Source organism: Tetrao urogallus (assembly GCF_951394365.1).
Source record: "Tetrao urogallus genome assembly, chromosome: 4".
NCBI lineage: Eukaryota > Metazoa > Chordata > Aves > Galliformes > Phasianidae > Tetrao > Tetrao urogallus.
The window spans coordinates 2,957,967-2,981,149 of NC_136817.1; the positions used below are offsets into that span (position 1 = coordinate 2,957,967).

The 23,183-nt window shown below is 40.4% G+C and overlaps 1 protein-coding gene across 5 annotated transcripts in view; it reads left to right on the top strand.

Annotated features, from left to right (window-relative positions):
- The window catches only part of RAPGEF2 (Rap guanine nucleotide exchange factor 2), a gene marked incomplete at both ends in the record, with an annotated part of 169,078 nt that extends 152,296 nt beyond the window's left edge, over nucleotides 1–16,782 (top strand). For 2 of the 5 annotated variants that reach the window (XM_079535011.1, XM_079535014.1), the window contains 12 exons: nucleotides 1,418–1,658; nucleotides 1,901–2,284; nucleotides 3,014–3,225; nucleotides 3,316–3,439; nucleotides 4,198–4,221; nucleotides 5,262–5,485; nucleotides 6,315–6,503; nucleotides 8,198–8,392; nucleotides 10,468–10,693; nucleotides 12,133–12,692; nucleotides 15,188–15,493; nucleotides 16,757–16,782. In XM_079535011.1, the coding sequence (XP_079391137.1) occupies nucleotides 1,418–1,658; nucleotides 1,901–2,284; nucleotides 3,014–3,225; nucleotides 3,316–3,439; nucleotides 4,198–4,221; nucleotides 5,262–5,485; nucleotides 6,315–6,503; nucleotides 8,198–8,392; nucleotides 10,468–10,693; nucleotides 12,133–12,692; nucleotides 15,188–15,493; nucleotides 16,757–16,782 (2,711 nt within the window). Of the gene's footprint in view, nucleotides 1–1,417; nucleotides 1,659–1,900; nucleotides 2,285–3,013; nucleotides 3,226–3,315; nucleotides 3,440–4,197; nucleotides 4,222–5,261; nucleotides 5,486–6,314; nucleotides 6,504–8,197; nucleotides 8,393–10,419; nucleotides 10,694–12,132; nucleotides 12,693–15,187; nucleotides 15,494–16,756 lie in introns of all 5 variants that reach the window. The other 3 variants (XM_079535012.1, XM_079535015.1, XM_079535013.1) reach the window with 2 other exon arrangements.
- Between the last annotated feature and the right edge of the window lie 6,401 nt (nucleotides 16,783–23,183).

Sequence of the window (23,183 nt, forward strand, 5' to 3'; positions counted from 1 at the left end):
GTAATTAACCATAATGTGCTTGAGTGTTATTGCTCCTCAAGATGCAAAAAAATATTACCGTGAGCTTGACAGTTATGGGGTTGGTTCCATTTATGTCTCAACAGCCTTTTTAGTACGTATGTCCATTCATATCAGAAGGATTTACCTTGCTGCTTTCAAATGATCTTAGAGAAATGGAGCAGTAGTGGGAAGACATTAATTTTTGTTCTTTTCTCACAAGATTTCTGTTGCTTGACATAAGTTTTATACAGTACCTTGAATAGGTATTATGCACTTTCAGGTCTCTTCTTCCATAAGTTGTCAAATAAGGCCTTTGTTTTCTCAACATGCATGTTTCTTTTTTTCAGTATGTCATTTTTTCAAGTATCTTTAAGATAATCATCACTTCTGGTTGTACATTCAGAAGACTTTCTGTTACTTTCTATTATCTTGTACATATGACCTTTATAATCTTTCAAAAAAAAAAAAAAAAGTTCTAATCAGATAAAGATGACCAGATATCATACTGTACAATACTAGAAAAGTATTTGTAGAAAAATTTGTAATAAAGACAAAAAATTAAATTAAATTGATTGAAAGTACTTTATCTTGTCATTTAAAAGCTAAAAATAATAATAATAATGCTGGACAGAAGTACAATTTTAGTTCTTGGTTTTCTTTTTATAATACAATTACAACAATCTAACTTCAGTTGATTAATGGGTCTAGATTTCAAACTGTTAATAAGGTGGTAGAAATACCAAATGCAGCCTTGGAATTAGGATGATAATTCTCCAGGTTTCCTAAAAGCAGCTTTCTTGTACACATTCAGTTCAGGAATTGTCATGAATTGAAACGTGAATTGAATTGAATACATGAACCCTAAATGCTTAGAAAAGCTTTCTTTCTTTGTCTGTTTAAGTCTTACACCCTGTGACAACATTTTAGTGATGACATTTTCAATCATTTACACATTTGATACAGTGAGTTAAATTTATCAGGGATGGAGTCTTATTGGTAGTTAAGAACTTGGATGCATTAACACCACAGCAGTCTATTTGTGCATACAGCTGGCTATTGTATGTGCATTTCTAGCTACTCCCAGACTTAAATGGAATTTACCAGCGCTCAACACCTGTGAAAATCCTATTAGCTCATCTGTCCATACGTGGGTAATGTTTGCAGAGCTTTCCCCTTTGATGGCTGTATTTTTCTGAATGTTGGCAGAACTAGTCTTTCATTTAAAAACAAAACAACTAGAATAAAAAATAAACAGCATTCTTGTTCTGTGGGAATGGGAGATAACAGTGATACTGAAATAAAGAGAAATAGCATTAGGGTTTTGATTCAACGTGACTGATATTGTTGCTCTTTCTTATGCTCTTTTTATTTTTCTCACATTACTGAATTGTACTTCTTGCATGCAACTTTTTTTCAGACTTACCAGATCAAGTTCTGAGGGTTTTCAAGGCGGACCAGCAAAGTCGCTACATCATGATCAGTAAGGACACAACTGCAAAAGAAGTGGTCATCCAGGCCATCAGGGAATTTGCTCTCACTGCTACCCCTGATGCGTATTCACTGTGTGAAGTCTCTGTCACACCTGAGGGTGTAATCAAACAAAGGAGGCTTCCTGATCAGTTATCCAAGCTTGCTGATAGGATACAGCTAAGTGGCAGGTGAGATTAGAGACTAAGCTAGAGCTGACTATGCTAGTTTGTTAAGTAAGAATCCTGTTAGTAGAAGCATTGTTTAATTACTATCATTCTGTTTCTTTACAAGAAATCACCTCTTCTCTAATTTCTAATTAATATCAAAGCATGTTAAAATTCAATTTATTCTATGGTTACAGCTAGATGTTAATTTTCACTAGTATTTGAGTATACTGTATCAAGTCTGTTTTGGAATTTTGTTCTTACAGATATTACCTGAAGAACAACATGGAAACGGAAACTCTTTGTTCAGATGAAGATGCTCAAGAGTTATTAAGAGAGAGTCAAATTTCCCTGCTGCAGCTCAGTACCGTTGAGGTGGCCACCCAGCTCTCCATGAGGAACTTTGAGCTATTCCGTAATATTGAACCCACAGAATACATAGATGACTTGTTTAAACTCAAATCAAAAACAGGCTGCACTAATCTAAAGAAGTTTGAAGAAGTGATAAATCAAGAAACGTTCTGGGTAGCTTCGGAGATTCTAAGAGAAACCAACCAGTTGAAAAGGATGAAAATCATCAAGCATTTCATTAAGATAGCACTACACTGCAGAGAATGCAAGAATTTCAACTCGATGTTTGCTATCATTAGGTATTGAATGTCAAATTCTATTTTGAGTAAAAAGAAAAGCCTTACCTATCTGTTTAAAAAAATGCATTAAATTCATGGTGCTAGCAGTGGCACTTGACAATCCAGTAAGGAAGGTGTTTTCCTGTAATTTGAATTTGAAACAGTAATGTTTGCTGAAATACTGTTAGAAATGCTACTATACCAAATTTTTCAAGAGTTGGAAATTACAAGCAAGACGTGCTGGCCACTGCATAAGGTACTGTCTTCAATGAGATTGTTAAGGAGAAGAAAATTCGTTCTTTGTACCAGCTACACCTTTAGAATAGCCTCAAATAGATGGAGTCTTTCATAGCAAAATTTGAGCTAGATGCAATCAAGTCAGGTGGATTACTGCAGCAAGAAGGTGGGTCCCTGTGCTGTCATCACCTAAGCGTTATGTAGGTGACATTTCTGGGAATCTGGAAATAATTGATACTGACTTATAATATACAACATTGTTATCCAGTGCAGAAGCTGCTCCAAAGTAGTAAGAATAAATACATATTCTCTAAAATGTTTAGCTACTCGTGACATTATTAACTTTTCTGCAATGCACACTGGGAAAGGAAGTTTTCAGTTTTGTGGTTTAATTGGTGTTGTGCTATGCTATTCTGGTTTAAGTGATATTTTTCCCTAAAAGTTGAGCGTGGCTTTTTTTTTTTCTTTTTCCTATTGTTCTTTAACTTCTTGCACTTTTTTGTTTGTTTCAAGTGGCCTGAATTTGGCACCGGTTGCAAGGCTCCGAACTACTTGGGAAAAGCTTCCAAGCAAGTATGAAAAACTGTTCCAAGATCTACAGGACTTGTTTGATCCATCTAGGAACATGGCAAAATACCGTAATGTCCTTAACAGCCAAAATCTGCAGCCCCCTATTATTCCCCTCTTTCCTGTTATCAAAAAAGACCTTACATTCCTTCACGAAGGTAAAAACATAAGTGCTTCATCTCTTACCAGCTAAGAAAAACTCACTTTGGCACCCGGTCACTGGTGATGTTAATTATGGTTGATTTTAGGAAACGATTCCAAAGTGGAAGGCTTAGTCAACTTTGAGAAGCTGAGGATGATCGCGAAGGAAATCCGCCACGTTGGTCGCATGGCATCTGTCAACATGGATCCTGCTTTAATGTTTAGAACTAGGTAAGCTTGTTGTGGAAGGCAGAGCTTTTACCAGTTTGGAGGCTAAGTATCAGCAAGAGGTGCTTTTCACTTGCCTCTCCATGCGCTTGGAGCGTAAAGGATATGTTTTTCTTCCTGTCAGCAGGTCCTTGGCAGTTGTTCAGCGAGCTCTGTATGAACAGGAAATGTTACTGATTTTCAGGACTGATATCTAACTCTTCTGAGCCCCTTTGATGCAGTGGAGCAGTATGGAGGGTTTTTTTGTTGTTAACAATTAACCCAAACCGTGTATTGCGTACATCAAAGGCAGTTCTGAAATGGGAGAAATCATTAAATTCTGTGATTTTGCACACAGGCACACACACATATATGGATGTTTTTATTGTTTCTTAGCTGCTGGTTATTTTATTTCAAAAAAAAAGATTGCATCAGGTGAAGGGTGGGGGAGATGTGTTAGTTTGCTTGAAATGTCAATGTGTGAGACCTTTATCATTTTGATTTAATAAATGGGATTGTATTTGAAACAGTGTAAGCTAGAGTCATTAAAAATGCGGAGTGAATGGTCTTTGCCTTCATGTTAAAGCAGCTTATTGCATATTATTTTTCTTAATTTGAACTTAGGAGAGTTTGTAATATCTGACTGTGTAGCTGAATCTTTTTAGTGTTTGTGGGCTTCTAGAAACTGCTTGTCCTTAGATCTGGTCTTTTTCTTTCTGAGCTTGTGATCTTTCTGTCTCTTCTTAAACCCATGCTTTACTCTTCCTGGCTCTCACTTGCAGGAAGAAGAAATGGAGGAGTTTGGGGTAAGTGGTAGACAATGCACACAGCCATTCATTCTTCCCTTGCCATTTGCATTACTTCCTACTTGCCATCCTTAATTTTCTGGTGCTTTGATACTTTCTTTTGTTAACCCTGTTTTGTTTTGTTTTAACTGACAATATGTTTTAGATCAGGAGTTCTTTTGAGGTTAATACACAAAAGCTGTAAAATACTCAAGTGATCATAAATAGCAGTGGTGTGTTATTCCCACCACCTCCAATATCTGTTGCCAAAAAAGTGACTTTAAGTAAAAGGGAAATTGTGAAGTGGGAAGTTAGCAACTGCTAAAAATTGGTGTTAACTTTCTTAAGGCTGATAAACGATTACCATGTTACTAAGTCAAATAGAAACGTTATAACTCCAGAAACTGCTAAACTTTTTTCCCACTACAATTCAACCGTAACTTTTATTCTTATCAATTCAGGAAAAATGCATAGCTTTTATGTTGATGTACATACATTAAAATCTGCATGACTTTTATGTCAGCATGAACAGGCAAATCGTTTTTAAAAAAAAGCTCTTTTCGACCTAGGAAGTTACAAGTGAGTTTTATTCCTTAAAGCTGTGTTATACATTCTGTATATGGTCAGACTGAAAGCTCCCAAGATACTTTTAAAAAATGCCTTCTGTTACATGTCTTGAAATATAAACTTCAGCTATAGTCTTCTGTCAGCATTGCCTTATTGCATGAGCTTTTCCTAATGCCCAGTCTTCTCAATAGCTGGCTTATGTGAGAGAGCTAGCTTGAATGCTTTTCTTGATGTGTGAAGTGATACTGCCTAGTTGGAGCAGAACAGGTTAAAATATTTATGTAATCAAAGTAGTGCCTGTAACCAAGTAAAAAGATTTTCCTGATCCTCATCCTTCTATCTGTTATAGCTGTTTGACTTACTGGAATGAGGCATGTGAGCTTTGACCATAGACTGACATTCATGCAATCTTTTGCACGTTTCATGCTTGTTAAGCGATTCCGTGTCAGACTAACTCATCCTTTCCCCTTCTTATCCCCCTTCATTCACTCCAGGTCTCTCAGCCAGGGCAGTACAAATGCAGCTGTGCTTGATGTCGCACAAGCGGGGGGTCATAAAAAGAGGGTCCGTCGCAGCTCCTTCCTTAATGCTAAAAAGCTCTATGAAGATGCTCAGATGGCACGGAAAGTGAAGCAGTATCTCTCAAACTTGGATCTGGAAATGGATGAAGAAAACCTCCAGACTCTGTCTCTACAGTGTGAGCCAGCCACCAACACATGTGAGCGTTACCATTTGCTGTGGGTTGTAAGGAGGCTGTTAAATGTATTTCTTCCTAATGCAAGGAATTATTTGGAATGGCAACTGGAAAATGAGGCAGAAAATTATATAACTCACTGTGAGCAAGTACTGGGCATCTCTGAATCTTAAGGGAGTCATCTTAGAGGTTAACAGCATAGAAATTTATGTAGGCTTTTCGGATGGCGTAATGCTGAAGCGCACAAGAGTTCTTTTGATTTGTCTGTGTGAAGGATCCAGAGAAACCAAAAGATCCTCTACGGTTCTGATGCGCTCAGGGTGTTGGTATGAATAGGGCTAATCGTCCCAGGCGACCTCATCTTGAGAGAGAAAAAGGAATTCCATCATGTCCAGGTATTTCAGAGGCATGGTGGGGAAAGCAGAACTGGAAATCTGTCACACTTTAATTAGAGAATGCTGTATCTTATGCTTTTCCCTTCCTTCAGGATGGCGAAAAATGCTAATTATGATATTAGGATTGTTTTGTATCAATTATATCTGCCCTAAACCAACTGTAGTCCTTATCATAGCTCAGTGTACTTCTGGTCACGTTTTAAGAACTATAACAACAGTCAATTGATGAGAGTTTTATTTTGAGAAAGAGAAAAGGTTCTTTGATGATCTACAGATTTTAAATGAAATTAAATCTCCTTTTCCCCCTCTCTGTTTAGCTCCAGATGTGTCCTCTTGCATTTTCAGTATTTCATCACTTTTTTAACTCTGAATTGGAGGGCTTGGCACTTCTCAGCTTAGAACTCCCACTGTATTTGTGGTTGATAGTCATTCTTTGCTTTCTCCCATTTCTTGCAAAGTGCCAAAGAATACAGGAGACAAGCGATCTGGAAAATCCGAAACGTCACCAGTGGCTCCCCGGGCAGGAATTCAGCAGAAAGTGCAGCAGCAGCAGCAGCAACACAAAGCAAACCAAGCTCTGCAGGTCCCTGCTGTATCTCTTTATCCCTCTCGCAAGAAAGTGCCCGTCAAAGACCTCCCACCATTTGGTAAGTCAAACAAAGAAGCATTCAGTGGAGTACTCTGAGGTTTCTTTGCTCGTGTCAGGGAAGTACTTTCATCAAATAAGATGGAGACTTTAATTTATGGCAGCATTATAGGAAAATTATGCAGTTTCATGCAGCATATGTGTAAAAGTATCTTCTCTAGAAATGGGAAGAAAGAAATCTGCCAGGAAAGCATCCTTGTCAATTTAATCAGTGTAATTATTTACCTCTTAATAGCAGGTGGAAATAATGAATTTTTCTGGCTATCTGCACTAACACCTTGGCTTTTCCAAGTGGATTAACAAACATCAGGTTTTTCAGTGACCTGAAGTGCCTCAGAAGTTCTAATGGCTTTTCTACTTTGTTTTTTGTTTGTTTTGCTTTGTTCTCTTTTTAAAGTTGAACATATCATAAGAAATTCAGTTGTGCCAGACTAATTACAAAAGTGGTGTGCTCATCATTACAAACGTGGGCCTACGTTCCAATTAGAGAGTTGTGTCCCTGGATTCAGATCCCTCGTGCTTTGTACTGTTAAGCTGGTGCTGCTGCCTGCGTGTCATGCTGAAAGATGAAGGGGTATAGGAATTACTTCCAATTTGTCTTCCAAATCTATGTTCCTATATATGTAGGTAAAGTGAACTTTTAAGATCTGCTTAAGAGCTAAAGTCATCTCTCACTTTTTATTAGTTTATTTGTGCACAGCTTAGACTGCTAGAGAAGAATTAAAAGCAGCAAAATGGGCAAGAAACAACTCAGTCTTCATCTCCATCTTAATTTTACCATTAAATTTTAATATTAAAAGCATTTTGAAGCTACACAGATGGTATTTTTCCTCATGGTGGGAAAGTTTCTGAAAAGTTGACTGGGTTATGTTGATGAAGGAGCTGTGAATTATTGATAGCAGCGTTGTGATCCAGCAGATCAAAGGAAGAGTCTGTAGAAGGTTTGAAAATGTCCTCTACCACCAAACAGAAATATACAAAAATGCCAGAGAAGCTCCGTTTTTGCTTTTAAGTGTATGCCAGGATGTATTTTTTGAGGGGAGGAGAGGGTGGAAAAAGACAAAGATAAATGTTGCCTCAGAAAAGCAATTCTTTGTGCCCTAGATCTTTATATCATACATCATCTTAAAGATGTTGTTATTCTTTGGTTTCCCAAAATAAACCGGTGCAGAAATAATTCTCTAAAGGGAGAAAGGCAACTGCAGGATGGCCTTATTTTGTAAGCCAATCTTCTTAATCTGTCTAGCTTCTTTTGCCCTTCTGGACTGCTCTGTGTCTGGAAAAGAAACAGAGCTGTTTCACTTCTCACAATGTAAACCTTAACTGAGCATTGAGCATTGTGTGTTCTCATCATTTCAGTTCTTTTGCCAGAGACCACAGCTGTGCTTATTCCTGATTTGTATGTTGTGCAGGCAGTACTGCAAAGCACCACCTCTGGATTAGATTTTCTGCAGCAAAATATTTATTTTCGGTGGCAAAAATGAAAGACTGGTTTAACTGAGTTACAGAAATACAGCACTGTGTTTCGAACAGTAGGATTAAAATTTTACTTCATTTAAGCCACCATTAGAAACTCGCAAATTAAAGAGAAAAGTGTTTTTTCTTAGATGGTGTTCCCTCCATAAATGCACTGTGAAATAGGAAGATGTATTTATATTAAACTTTACATCTGCCTGCGTTCATTCTTACTTAAAGGCATTAACTCCCCACAAGCTTTAAAGAAAATTCTTTCATTGTCTGAAGAAGGAAGTCTGGACCGCCACAAGAAGCAATCTGAAGACGCTGTATCAAGTGCATCTTCACATCTGTCTTCTCCTCCCACCTCACCACAGAGTTCTCCCAGGAAAGGTACTAGATGCAGAACATTTCTCATTCTGTTTCCTGAAGGTCGTAGGCTTTGGAAGTTTCTGAAAGAGAATCTGTACATTCAGAATAAATTACTGCTCCTGTTTCAGGCACTTATGGTCAGCAAGAGAGCAGGAGGTGGTGCTCAAGTGGGACAGCTGAAGGCCCTGCTTGATAGTAGTAGGCAAGGAAGCCTGAACTGGTACGGGTTGTGATGCATTAGGTCACTCTCATTACAGCTGCTTCTGACAAAAATATTCCCATCAGAGCATCTTCTGCCAGTGGCAGTACGTGCAGATTGCTGTACGAGATTTTAAACTTCATTAAGCTCATTAACCTATTAAAGGAATTATTTGCTCTGTCACCCGGCTGGGTGGGAAATGACCTATGTATGACAGGCAAGCTTAAGATAGTTGGGATACAAATCACTAACGATCATTTTAATAGAAGCATAATTAATTACTCAAACATGGGTATTTGAGGAATGGTATTGCACATTGGGACTTTCTTGGTGGTGTTAATTTTTAAAAGATTTTGGTTACATTTAAAATGAATTTAAAATGCATATATTGAGGTTGAGTTCCTGTAATAAAATGCCAAAGCGATGCATGTGTTGGAGGCTTTGCTGTAGAAGTAACTTTCCCCAAATCGGACGGAGATCATAAGGTTTTGAAACAGGCAGGTATCAATTTTTCTATTTTCTCATCAAGTGGATAGCTAAACCCTTTCCTTAACCTGGTGAGTGGCAGTACTCTGTAACCGAGACCCTGTGGCTCCAAACTAATGGATCCATCCAGATCCTCCTCTCTTTTTGGAATTGAGAGCAGTAGCAAGAATATCAATTCGCTATAACCTCTGGGATAGATGGAGTTAATGGAAACCAAAGGGAGAAAAATAAGTCCAACTGGGTAAGCTGGGATCTGAAAAGAGGAGAGAGAAATATAGCATAAAAGTACAAAAGCCTATCCAAAATCTCTATTGAAGTGATCTATATTAAGATTGAGGAGAATGCTATGTGAAGAAGACTTAGGTTATCATCTTGAGCCCTCGTAAGATCTCAGCCCGATTTCTCCCAAATGCTGTAGTAGCAAAAAGTGAATTTAGGTAATTTTGGTCAGAGCTGCGACTAAAAGGTATTTTACTGTTTGAAAAGCAAATCATAAAGATGCTTTTAAATTTTAAAATTTAAGATCTTGGTGGTGACACTAAGCTAATGATAGGTACTTTCAGAAAGTCTGACAGTGGTAATTCCACATTCTCAGCAAGTGTGAGTGGAGACAGATCATTCAAGTCTTCTTGACACTTAATATAGATAGAAAGCAAAACAATTGTAGGTGTGTGCTGTTTAATGACCTTCAACCTAGCTTGTAAGAGCATTTTGTCAGTGTTGAAACAAAAGCTGAATTTACCTATGTGACTTATTGTTGTTTGCAGGTCTGGCAGTGTCAGAGCTACCTCCAAATGATGGTGTAATTCTCATAGTTCACATATACTGTCTTTTGAATTTTAGTTAGCCAAGTACCACAAAGAAAGCTTGAAAACCTTGATTATTTTTTTTAAATTTAATTAAAAAGCGTTATAGGCCTTTTATTCACCAAGATATGTAATAAACAGTGAGTCCAGACATATGTGCTTCGCGTTGCATATGTTGTTCACCTCTGAAGGGTTGTGTTGCGGAGCACAAAAACTGTATGAGACAGTCTTATGGATTACTTTTGAGCATTAATCTTGTTTAGTGTACCTGTTCTGTTCCAAACCTGGTGGCAGTGTTTACGTATAGGCTGCTGTTTGTTGGTTTTTTTTTTCATGAAAAGTGAGATTTCATGATGTAGGAACACAAATAAAATGCATTTGAAAATAATCTCGGGGAGGAAGGGAGAAGGGAAGGAAGGTGAGTGGCTGGTTTCTAAATGAATGTTTCACATTCCCTACAATCTTAAACTGCTTTTCAAGAAATAGGGCATACAGAATTCATAAAGCTATGCTGCTTTTTTTTTTTCTTGGTGCTTTTTCTGTGTGTAAAACATATCATGCTTTTGATTTACTACAGTTGCAGCAGTGGAACTTGCCAGCTGAGTGGGCCTGTAAGAGACTGATTGAAGTGATGTTTCCCTTTGCAGGTTACACTTTGGCTCCCAGTGGCACAGTGGATAACTTTTCAGACTCTGGCCACAGCGAAATTTCTTCCAGGTCTAGTATTGTCAGCAATTCCTCTTTTGACTCTATGCCAGCGTCCCTGCATGATGAGAGGAGACAGAGGCATTCTGTCAGCATTGTGGAGACTAACCTTGGCGTGGGAAGAATTGATAGAAGGATCGTGATTGAGCCAGATCAATACAGCTTAGGGTAGGAATTTTATTCTCACTTAAATTATACTTTCATACAGTGTGTGGCACGTATATTTGTTTGTATAACTTTCCTTGTATCTGTCTCAAATTCTCCTTTTCTCCTCTGCCCTTAAATTCCACTATTTCGCTACTGAATTTCGTGATCATCTTCTGTTTCTGTTTTCTTTTGCCCTCACGCATGTTTTTTAGGTCTATGGCAGTAAGACCTTTCTTCCAGTAGACTTATCTGAGCACTTAGTGTTTCTGTAGACTCCCCTCTGTAGCAGATGAGTATTCTGACAATTTTTAAGATGGGGAATTAACTGAGTTAGATGACAAATGATTGATGCAGTTATTCGGGATTGGCACTGTGAGCAGAAATAGCTAGTAATTTTCCAGTCTGTTTTTACAGAAAAGTGCAATTTTATCTAACTGCGAAATATTTTACCCCAAATCTCTCTCCTAGTCAACAATAATTGGAAGCTAAAATTCATGTTTGGCTGTTGGCTCTCTAAGTAATTTTCTAGGTAATTAACTTCTCTAAAGGTGGGTAAGCTAGTGCTGCAAGGAGTTCTCTGAATCTCTGTCAGTGAGCCTGAGAACCAGTTGCTTTTCTGAGCTATTATTTGGAAACTTTAGTTCTCTGGTTTTGAGTCCTGTAGGGTCTGTGGATGACAGGCCTGTTCTGAAAGTGGTGTGCTTCAGCTCTGGGAATCCCAGGCTGTGCAAGCTCTTTGATAGGATGTATAAAATCAGATGAGGGTCCCAATCTGCATAGCAAGCTGCCCTCAAACCACAACTCACAGCAGTCCTGATAGTTGCTAAACCAAGCTGACACTTGGTCAGTTTTCCCTGCTGCTATGTAAGTGATACTGTCAGACTCGATCAGCCACTGGAAGGCTACAGAGAATGTACTTGCTCTATTAAGGAGTATGTTTTTCCAGAAGTAACTTTGAAGTCAATTTCCTTTGCAAGAAATACTGATAAGTTGTCATTCAGTGTTGTGAATGAGCAGAAGCCTTAAAGCTGAGCTTCAGTCACTTGCTGATAAACCTCAGTTTCTAACTTTGGGTTATTTGCACTGCTTGTCTGGAAAAGCGGTAGGGAACTATCTCTTAGTCTGCTCCCTGTTGTTCTGTGTATCTCAGTGGTGTTTGCCTGTCTTAAAGGACTGCTGTAAAGTGAAGATTTTACATTCTGAGGTGACTCCACTAGAGTGTTAGTTTCATCAAGAGAGCTGCCCAGTGATTATTCCTATTGGCTCTGTTAAGGATGAGCTTAAAAGGAAAGTGTTCTGTGCTCAAAATCAGATTAGTCTTTTGAGCAAGTACAGCGTAAATTGCATCAAAACTTTCAATGTGCTCATTTTTTTGATTGCTCAGTTCTTTGTGTGCTTTGTAAAGGATCTCTGCTTTCAACGCTGGATGTTTTTTTTCCCCCTCTTCAATGTGCATCTAGATCTTATGCACCGCTGTCAGAGAACAGAGGCCTGTACGCTGGAGCTACTGTTCTGTCTTCTCCTAGCACGGAAGAACTGTCACAGGATCAGGGGGACAGAGCTTCACTCGATGCAGCTGACAGCGGCCGCGGTAGCTGGACTTCTTGCTCAAGTGGTTCCCATGACAACATACAAACGATACAGCACCAGAGAAGCTGGGAGACGCTGCCTTTTGGACACGTTCATTTTGATAACTCGGGCGATGGGGCGGGACTGTGGGCCTCAGGCAGTCACGTGGACCAGCTGATGTTCTCCGATCATGGCACAAAGTATGGCCGGCAAAGTCAAGGCAGGGAGGGCCTCGAGCAAGCGCAGTCCAGAGCAAGCTGGGCATCCTCAACGGGCTACTGGGGAGAGGACTCAGAAGGTGACACAGGTACCATAAAGCGAAGGGGTGGGAAGGATGTTTCTATTGAAGCTGAAACCAGCTGTGTAACATCCATACCAGCAGAGGAGGCAAAGCCAGCTCCCGTGCCTGCTCACATACCAGTAACATCAAGTACTACAAAGGGGCTTATCGGTGAGTTAAATTTCAGTTCGCTTACCTACAGTGCGTAGCGTTGTTCTAAACCTATTTTTCTTTTGTCTGGTTTGATTTGAAAGCACAATGGAACATTTCGTAGTCTCTCGGTTTTTGCCCTCTAACTCGGTTTTTGCTGCTAGAGAAATTACCACTTACAGCTGCTTCTCAGTTCAGGCAGCTCTTTTGTTTTGAGACAGTCTGCCATACGTCATTAAAAAAAAAAAACACAAAACTAGTTCAACTGCTGGACGGTGTTTAGAGTTGATGTGTATAGGTGTCTGTTCTGAAATGTGCATTCTCTTCACAGTAAGGCTCTGCATTCTATATTTAGGTATCTTTGTAAATGTGGCCTGATTTATTTTTTTTTAGAAGCGTTTTCCTTCCTACAGTTGTGTAACTAGTCTGGTGATTCCTTACTTTTGAATGTTCCTTCCTTCTAACAATGGGGTCACTTTGTGTTTAGACACCAGCTGAAGCATTTCTTTAGATTACTCAAATCGAAGAGATTCCTTAAGAAATTAGGGCTGTATTACATTTATAATCATCCAGTGAGGTAATAATGTATACATTAACATAAAGGTAGCTTTGGCAGTGTTTTAACACTTCTCATATTTTTCCTTCTACACATCCCAGATGTCGTAGGGACATCCAAGACCCCTCCACATTTTTTGCATCTCTCACTTCCCTTTGCTGTGAGTGCCTTTCCTCAGGTTATTACGAAGAGCCATCTGAAAGCCATTTTGCTTTGACACAGCTGAAAAAGTCTGCCACACTGAAGTCATGCTGAGACCGTTGTGATAAGCTGCTTTTCCATTTTCTGCCCAAGTATTTTGCTTAGCCATGGCCTGTTGCTGCAAAGCGTGGGTGCAGCTCTGGATCCTTGAACTGTGAAAAGGAGGGAGCTGCTCAGTTCAGGACTCGAGGTTCTGATTTGTGCCAGTCTCTAATTTTACTCTTTGATGCATTTGGTTTCACCAACAGATGTGCTTCCAGACTTGCCTCTCGTGGCTGAGCTTGCCACTACACTTATATACATTTATAGACCTTGGAGAATGTGAAAAAGATCCAAAAATTGCAGCTGTGTATCTTCCAACCATTCAGTACTAATACCTGTGCTTGCAAATGCAGCTCTGGGTATCATTGATCTCTTGCAGTGGAATTTTTCTACAGAACTTATTCTATGTCAAAATTACTTAAAATCAAAATTTCTGAAATCTTTGAACAAAAATTCTCAAAGTTTCTTCATGTTGCTTTGTGCAAGAAAAGCACATTTGGATTCCATGTGAGACGATTTGGTTTGCTAATAGTAAAAGCAAAAACCCACCAGCCCAGTAAAGCCAGTTGTGAGCTGGTACTGCCCTTTCAGTCAATTTCGTACTGCATAATGCGGGGTGATACTGTCCTCATCACTTGTGCAAGATTATACAGGGTATGACAAGACAGGAAGAGTAAATTTGCTGTGCCAGGCTTTTTTTACCTGCTGTGTTTGCCTTTGTACTGTGACTAGTCACATAAAAGGGCTAGACTCATAAAAACTGTTCAGGATCCAAGTCCTAATTGACATCTTTAAATATGAAATTCCACAATACAGAATCATGAAATCAGTGCCCATCTGGTCTGTTCCTGAAGTTGTTTAAAACTCTTCATCATTCTTCCTTCCCTCTCTCTGCAAGGGTACACTGGGTATGGCCAGAGTTAACTCTTGTTCAGGTAAACAGCTAAACCTCAGTGAGATCCACGAAGTATGTGGGCTTTCCATCTCCTGTACAAAATCTTATTCAATTAGTGTTCTTGCAGGAATGATTTCAAGACTTAATTTTGCAGAAATTAAAACCACAAGAGCAGTGGTCAGTGATGCATGCAAAAAACATGAGAATTAGGTCTATTACTCTTACCTCATCTGTAGCTTTGCCTTAGTTAGTAAGGATTGTAGAAAGAAATCCAGTCCTTTTTTTTTTTTTCTTTTTTTTCTTTTTTTTTCTTTTTTTTTTTCTTTTTTTTTCTTTCCTTTTTTCCTTTGCCAGCAAGCTGCTAAGAACGAAAGAGATGAGCTTTTAAGGACAAAGTGCATCTTCAAGATTAAGATAGACATGCTTTTGGGAAGATGCTGATATTCATGATGGCTGTCACTTTTGTGGATTCTTGTGTCTTCCACATCGCTGGTCTCTGACCAATGAATGTTTCATTCTATTTAATTAATGGAGCAGCTTCAGCTGCTAAGTTAGAGCAAACTGCTCATGTCATTTGGTGAATTTCTTTTCATTAATACTTCATTACTGGAAGAATAATGGTATCGTGCATATGTTGTATATTTTTGGTTTTCTCATATGGTTTATTTTTCAGTATCTCATTATGTACTATGTAGTGTTTAACTTTCATCCTTCTTCAGGATTTTTCCTCCCGGGCTCATGAGTTGATCAGTGTTTGACTCTCACTGTTTAATTCGAGCAGTTTTCATCTTATCACTTCATAATAATCTGTTTTTCTTGCAGCACGAAAAGAAGGTCGGTATCGGGAACCACCTCCAACTCCTCCTGGTTATGTCGGAATACCTATTGCTGAGTTTGCAGAAGGTGTTTCCCATCCAACTAGAAAGCCTCCAGATTACAACGTAGCACTTCAGAGGTCCAGAATGGTGGCACGGACGTGTGAGACCCATGGGACGTCAGCTCAGCAGCAGCAGTCACATGGCCATTCAGCTAGCAGGCCTGTGAGCAAACCTCAGTGGCACAAACCAAACGAGTCAGATCCACGTCTTACTCACTATCAGTCTCAAGGGTTTCCCACAGAGGAAGATGGTAAATTTCTAGTTGTTAAATTTTAAGCGTGCAAGTGTGTTCATTGTTTTCACAGTCGCAGGGTAGATTATGCAAGTGATTACTGCAATAGAAATTCTTGCTATAATTTGAGTTTCCATCTTTCAAACCTTGCCGTCTGTTTAGTTTTTGGAAGGGGAAGGATTCAGTTCACTCGAAACATCATTTAAAATCTGGAATGTATTTCTGCCTTGAATCTTAGACAACCAAGCAGTTGGCTTAGGCAGCTTCTTTTGAGGTGCCTACGTTCCAGGTAGAAAGAGCTGGCTGCCCTGAAAATATCCAGTGTTTGGCACTAGCTCACAATATATATCTCAGTCTACAAATGCCTACCCCAGAGAGCATCGTTGGTGGGGTTCAGATGGATAATCACTCAGTGTTGTAGCTGAAACTCTGCCATTGTGGAGTTTCCCATTGCTGGGTCTTCCATACCAACTGCTTCACGTGATTTTGCTATCTTGCTTTGCCAATCTTTATGCTTTAGCTCAGCTATTGCGATATGAAGACCATGTGCACGTGGTCTTTCTGTTATTCTGTGGAGTGTGAGTGTGGCTGGATTGCATCTTCAGAGCTAGATGCTTGCAGCCTAAGCAGGGTAATGCTCAAGTCACGCATCTGAATCTTTGATGCTTTGTTTTGTCTAATGGTAGAAAGGCTAACTGTCTCCTTCCCTCCCTAACTGCTTAGTTACTAGAGCTCTGTGTGCAGCATGAACTCTGCAGTAAAACATGACAAAAAAAGATGAGATCCCTTTAATAGAATTACCTCAAACTTTCAGAACTGCTGTGGCAGTTTGAGAGTTTTAATTGTGTTTTACCAGTGACAATGGAAGCCACGGTCATTTTTATGCAACCTTAACTCAAAAATTAAGGCGAAATTCAAAATTTCCACTAGGAAATGGTGACTTCTGTCAGACATATTCAAGGAAAAACGTAAGAACTGCTTTATGAAGCTGTTAAATATTTAGGAGTAGCTGTCACATTCTTGACCTGAGAATACTGCACCTAGATCAGAATAGCAATTGTCTTATTTTCTTTGAGAATAAAATTTCAGAGAAGTGATTCTCATGAGACCTGAAATGTAAAGATATTCAGATAGTCTTTTTTTTTTCTTTCCTTTTTTCTTTTTTTAATGTACCTGATAGGGACAGAAAGCACGTGAACACAGTACAGGTTGTTTCATTTAGTCGCAGTCTTCGTCTACATGAACTAAATGATGTTTTCCCCTGTCTTATTGTGTTTGCAGAAGATGAACAAGTCTCTGCTGTTTAAGACTTGGGGCTTTTCTGGATCCAGAGTGAACCACCTTAAAGGAGAGCACAAGAAGACGTCCCTAGAATAGGAGCCTTGGAACTATAGTTAAAGGATGGTGGACCTGTTTGCCTCCTTCCCTGCCTTAAAGCAGCATGGGGCTTCTTCCTCCACCCCCACCCCCTCAAACCCCCCTTCTGTCCCCTCTCCCCTTTGCATGTGAAATACTGTGAAGAAATCGCCCTGGCACTTTTCAAACTGTGTTGCTTGAAATGCACAGTGCAGCAATCTCCAAGCTACCACTGTCGCTGTCTGCCACATCACACAGTATCATTCCAAATTCCAAGATCATCACAGCAAGATGATAATTCTGGCTGCACTTCCCAATGCCTGGAAGGGTTTTTTTAATCTTCCTTTTCAATTTTAATCGTGATCCTAGCACTTAGTCTCATTGGGATAATGAGATAAGCTAGTTGTCAATTTACGTTTGGCCTTTAACCTACCAAGAGTGGAATGCATTGAAATCCTTCAAGGAGGCAGTGCTTATTTGCTTGTTTACAATGCCTTTGTTACAGTTTTGTACGTTTGTGTTCCGAGATCAAATCCTGCATCCGCCTAGTAATTACAGTATTATTTCCTACCTGTAAGTAGGGTTGCCAGCCTCAGCTCCCAGATGGCATCTACCTGCCGCGTGGCTGAGCAGGGCAGAAGGGAAGGCAGAGGCTGCAGGACGCAGCCGTTCCCAACCATCTAGCTTCTCTCTTAGTGCATCCCCCACCCTGGAAGCTTCCAGACTCGTGCCCATTAGCGGGGATGGCGTTGGGTCTAGGATCAGTGCAGAGCCGTGCGCCTACAGCTCTCCAACGAAGGAACGGCGGACACCATGCCTCGTACCTGTGCCTTGTGGGATACAGGACGGCGTGCTCAAAACAAAGTATCCCATTCTAACGAGACAGACGGCAACCTCACCTTTAAGTTATATATGATTTCTGGTTTTGTTTTGTTTTGTTTTTTTTTTTACTCCGTAGTAGGTATGTTACGAGAAAAATTAACTGGATAACGTTGCAGTGAAGGCAAGCTGGGATGTCACAGCTCCTGACAGCTGTTAATATTGATTTAATAACCTCCATCTATTGACTTGGCATTAGGGGGATAAACAAGCCTTTAAGTAAAGAAGAATAACCTTTTTAGATACGCCAGCCTTTGCAATGCAGAAATAGTCACAACTGTTAATGGCTTTGTGGAACACTGCATGTGTAGAGAAGGCCAATGTGTAGCAACCACCTGCTCACAGCTGCTATTAACCTATAACGACTGAAATGACCCTCCCCTCTATTTTTGTGTTGTTTTTGCACAGACTCCGGAGAAGTGAAGGCTGCCAATCCGAGTAGTACTCAAATGTGAGGAACTGCTGGTCTTGGATATTTTTTTTTTTCCATTGAACTCAGCTGATCATATTGATCAGTAGATAAACGTAAATAACTTCAACTTTTAAAGATCAAAATGCAGTGTTTTTTCACTGTATCAGGCAAATGCCAGTGCTTTATTTAATTCTCTCTCCTGTAATCATAGCTTTTGTCTATTTGCTTATATATCACGTTGTCAATTATGCATTTGTAATTTTACATGCAATATGCATTATTTGCCAGTTTTATTCTCAAGGCTATGGACCTCATGTGCATATAGAAATACAAAATCGTAGCTCTATCACAAGTTGCACAAATGTTATATAAGCATAAAGTAATTGTAGACCATAGGACTGCTAATCTCAGTTCGCTCTGTGATGTCAAGTGCAGAATGTACAATTAACTGGTGATTTCCTCATACTTTTGATACTACTTGTACCTGTATGTCTTTTAGAAAGACATTGGTGGAGTCTGTATCCCTTTTGTATTTTTAATACAATAATTGTACATATTGGTTATATTTTTGTTGAAAATGGTAGAAATGTACTATGTTTATGCTTCTACATCCAGTTTGTACGAAGCTGGAAAATAAATAAATATAACATTAATGATGTCCATATTGATTCTTATGCATTTTACATTGTTCCACATACTTGAACAAATTTATGAAAAAAATTTACTTCTCTGTGTATTAATATTAAAGGGACGTTGCCAAGTGACGTTGGGCAAACCATCAGCGTGGAGTTTTTCTTGATACACACTTGTGCCACTGTTAATTAAGAGGAAGTTTGTATGCATCCTGCTGAATGAGCGACTGTTGTGTATCCCCAGCAGAAAGAGTTTGGGAGCCAGAGAGAGGAGTTCCTATAGGAAAGCTTTTATGTATGTGTAGCATGTAAATGGTTGTAAAGGAAGGCTCGTGTTGGTTTCATACTCTGTGTGGTGTGAAAGTGAAGAATGTGCTTGGAGAGGAGGAAGAAATAGTCCATTTGTGAGTTGTGCCTGAAGAAGGTATTTCAAGTAACATAGGCCGCTTAATAGCATCCTCAGTAATAAAAGTTGATGTTAAACTCAACTCAGTGTCCATCCTTGGCCATCTGAAGAAGTTTGCATGCTTTATTTTTGTTAATTTACTTAATTCAGGGAACCCTCATATAACCCCCTTGATAGACGTTTGGTCTTGGGACAAGATGGCTTCTGTTGCTGCTTTTATGGACGGCTTTGCCACAGCCCCAGGAGTCGAAAGGTAATGCTAACATTATTGTCACATTAAACTTCTCTTAGATTAAATAGTACTCTTCTTTTCCTTCTTGTCCTTCCTTCTTGTCCTTCCTTCTTGTCCTTCCTTCTTGTCCTTCCTTCTTGTCCTTCCTTCTTGTCCTTCCTTCTTGTCCTTCCTTCTTGTCCTTCTTTTTTTCTTCCTGTGGTATTAGGTTCATCCTGTCCCTGTCAGACTTAAGTAGTCCAGGAGTGGGAACTTGTGCGATGTCTGTGCATCTTGCATAGTTGGATATATTTTTTTTAATGTGTATAACCAAAGCTGCTGGTTTTAAGTGCTTTGTTGGCTAAGAAAGGGTGTCCTCAGCTGCTTTTCCTCTTTCTAGCACAGATGCCCTTTTCCATCGCTCATGCCTCATTGTTGTTCTTCGGATGCTTCATTCTCCCTCCCGTTAACCTGTTCCTGTCACTTATCTTTGCTGCTTGCTCACATAGCCTCCCTGCTTCTGTGCAGAGCACAGTACCACCCATTTCCTTCCTCTCCAGACGTGGTTTGTGTGCAGTCTCCAGAAACAATGCCGGGAGGTGACGCTTCAACGTTCAGAAAGCCAGAAGTACATCCAGACCAGGCAAGCTCAGGCTTTGGGGTCAAACTCAATCTCTTGAGGTCCCTTCCAAGCCTTGCGATTCTGTGATTCATTTCTTTGTCTGCATACACAGAGCTCTACAATCAACCATAGTGTTACACTCGTTCTGCTGCTTTTAATCATGTTTGACCAATATATGCTCTCTCAAGAAAAACGTGCTGCTTTCTAGATTCCAGAAGCCGGTTGCAGAACTGGTGTTGCTAGCGACCCTGCAGGACTATGCAGCCTTCATTTCAGGTGCTGGACACTTGCTCATGGAAGGACTCCATTCTGGCACTCCCAATGGCCAGCTCTCAGAGGAACAGGCAGAAGCCTTCTTTCAGGTGCAGTTCTCTGTTTGGATCTTCATCAAAAGGGCACGTGGCAGGTTTATTTAACGCCTCTGACATCTTGTATCTCCTGTGCTTCCTTGAAGATCGTTTCCAGCTCCTGGACATTGATGCTGCAGATGTTAAGGAGCCGATGAGTTGCTTTCTCCCCCTTTTCTGGTGACGTGTAATGTAATACAGCAACTTCAGCTGGTTTGGGGTAGCTTACTAATTCTAATAATTTCTGAATAGCTTAAGTGAGATAATGTCTTTAGGCACCTAGCATCACACTTGCCCTGTAGGAGATTGGATTAAGGCTTGCAAACATCAGCAAGTGTCCCATAAAGCAGTAGTGCAGTCAGTTTTAATTTCATTTTCTAACTTCTGACAGGCATTTGAAGATGTGTCTGTAGTTCCCTTCACGTTACTGAAGTAACGTGAACAGTTACTCTACTTTATGTTAGGGACCCCAAACGCCATCACTTGTGGGCGCAGCTCCCTTAAAAGCTTATTGCACATCCGGTGATTACCTTGAGGACAAATGCTTTCAAAACGTCTCCCCACTTTATTCTCTTTATTCAACCTGTCCTTATCACCAGCTGGGGGATAAGCTGGTTTCCCGTTCACTTCAATTGTCTGAACCCAATGCTGATATGGTTTTGGTGTGTTTACGACTGCTGGCTTGGGAGTTAGGTGCCTGATTGCAGCAATTTTGCCTTTGTTTCCCAGGATTTGGCTTTTCCTTTGAGTGCAAGGAGTTCTTCTGTCGCAGGTGCTGGGCACTCTGCATCTTGTTAAATCTTGGCATGCCTCTGAGCTGCTGGGATATCATGCTCCGTTGTTTTTGTTCTTGGAATATTTCTGGATTATGTTTTGCTCATGCATTTTATGAATCAGTTGTCAGGTTTGGGGGTGTGGGAGGTTCTCAGTTTGCACGGTTTAACTGAAAGCAGGAGTGTGTGGTGGTTTTGTAGTAGCTGCAGGGTTAGCCTTTCTTCCTTCTTTGTTGTTAACTTCTGCTTGGTTGTAGTGTTGTCCTGATCAGCATGTTCTCATACTTTTAATAGCTTTGATTGAAATTTGACCATCTCCTCTATACTGCTGAAGAATTCATTGCACCTAATCCCAGCTGGTGTGCTGGTGTTCCGTTCTGCTGCCTCTCATACAGGTGTCACAAGCAGCTTTTTCCCTGCGCTGAAGAACATTAATGCAATGTGCTTGGGCATGTTCTCATTTGTGATTGCCAGTGGTTTTGGCCAGTAGGCAGGGCATTTTCTTGTCAGGGTGCTTCTTGACACACAGAACAATTCTGGCACTGTTTAGTCTGGAGAAGGGGAGGCTCAGAGGAACCTTATTGCCCTCTACAACTACCTGAAGGGGAGGTTATGGAGAAGTGGGCATCAGCCTCTTCCCCCAGATGATAACAACAGTAGGATGAGAATTGATGGCCTTCAATTGCTCTGGGGAGGTTCAGGTTGGACATTGGGAAGAACTTGTTTTTGTTGATGCCCCGTCCCTAGAGGTGTTCAAGGCCAAATTGGATGGGGCCCTGGGCAGCCTGGTCTAGAATTAAATGGGGAGGTTGGTGGCCCAGCATGTGGTTGGGGGGGGGTTGGAGATTGATGATCCTTGAGGTCCCTTCCAACCCAGGCCATTCTGTGATTCTGTGGAAAAAGTGGTGAGGTGCTGGTGCAGGCTGCTCAGGGAGGTGGTGGAGTCACCATCTGGAGATGTTCAAGAACCGTGTGAATGTGGCACTGAGGAATGTGGTCTGGAACAGTCCCAGGCATGGGCTGATGGTTGAACTTGATGATCTTAGTGGTCTTCCCAATCTTAATGGTTCTATGATTCTATAACATGGCTATGAAGGAGAATGCTGAATTTTTCTCCAGCACTCTGTATTGGCTTATACAGTTATAATTCTCAATTTTTCACAAACTGCCTGCAGGAGGTTTTCTTTAGTCCCTGTTTGCAACATGAAGAACATGAAGTGTGCAGTTGGCATTCCCCAGGCGTAATGTGAATGGAGAAAACATGCTAATTTGTGAAAGGATGAAAAAATGATTGTGCTGTTTTGGGTTTTTTGTTTGTTTGTTTGTTGTTTTTGCAATATTTCTGTAAGCAAATGTTAGAATCCTTGCAATCCTTTTATTTCCCCCCCCCCTCCCTGACATTGCAGCTGCATCATCCAGTGTTTCAAAGGATAAGATAATTTCATTGAGATGGAAAATTGAGTCATGTTTTGTTCCAGGGATGAACCCAAGGACTATATTATTTGCTATGTACTTGTTCTGTAGCAAAAAGGTCTGGGTTGGCTCACCCTGTAGCAACCCATGCTCTGAAAGTGAAAAGGTCTTGCCCTCAGCCCTTCTGCGTGCTCATTAAGGTCACACCTTGGTGTGGCTCACCCAAAAACAGTGAAATGGCTGAAAGCAGCAGCTTTGAGGGATTTCTGATTCTCTGAAAATGCATGTAAATAAGAGGTGGGAGAAGAATGCAAATTGCTGGCCTACTGAGAGTGGCCATGTCCCCTCATCGTGTGGAGCAAGCTGCTTGACAGCAGTTCAAGCACCAGTGGCACCAGGTGCCATGTCCCAGTTCCAGTGTGCTGCAAGACCCTGACACCCAGAGTCCATGCAGGGACAAGGACACAGGGCTGGCATAACATGGTCATCAACTGTGATCCTTCGATTTATTCACCTTGGTGTGTCAAACAAATTGCCATGGCTGCTGTTTGGGGCTTGCAGGTTAGCGTTTTATATGTTATTTCACTGCTTCCCATCTCCCTTCAGCTGTGCTTCTTGGAATCTTTGTGCATTTATTTAACCTCCACCAGTATTTGC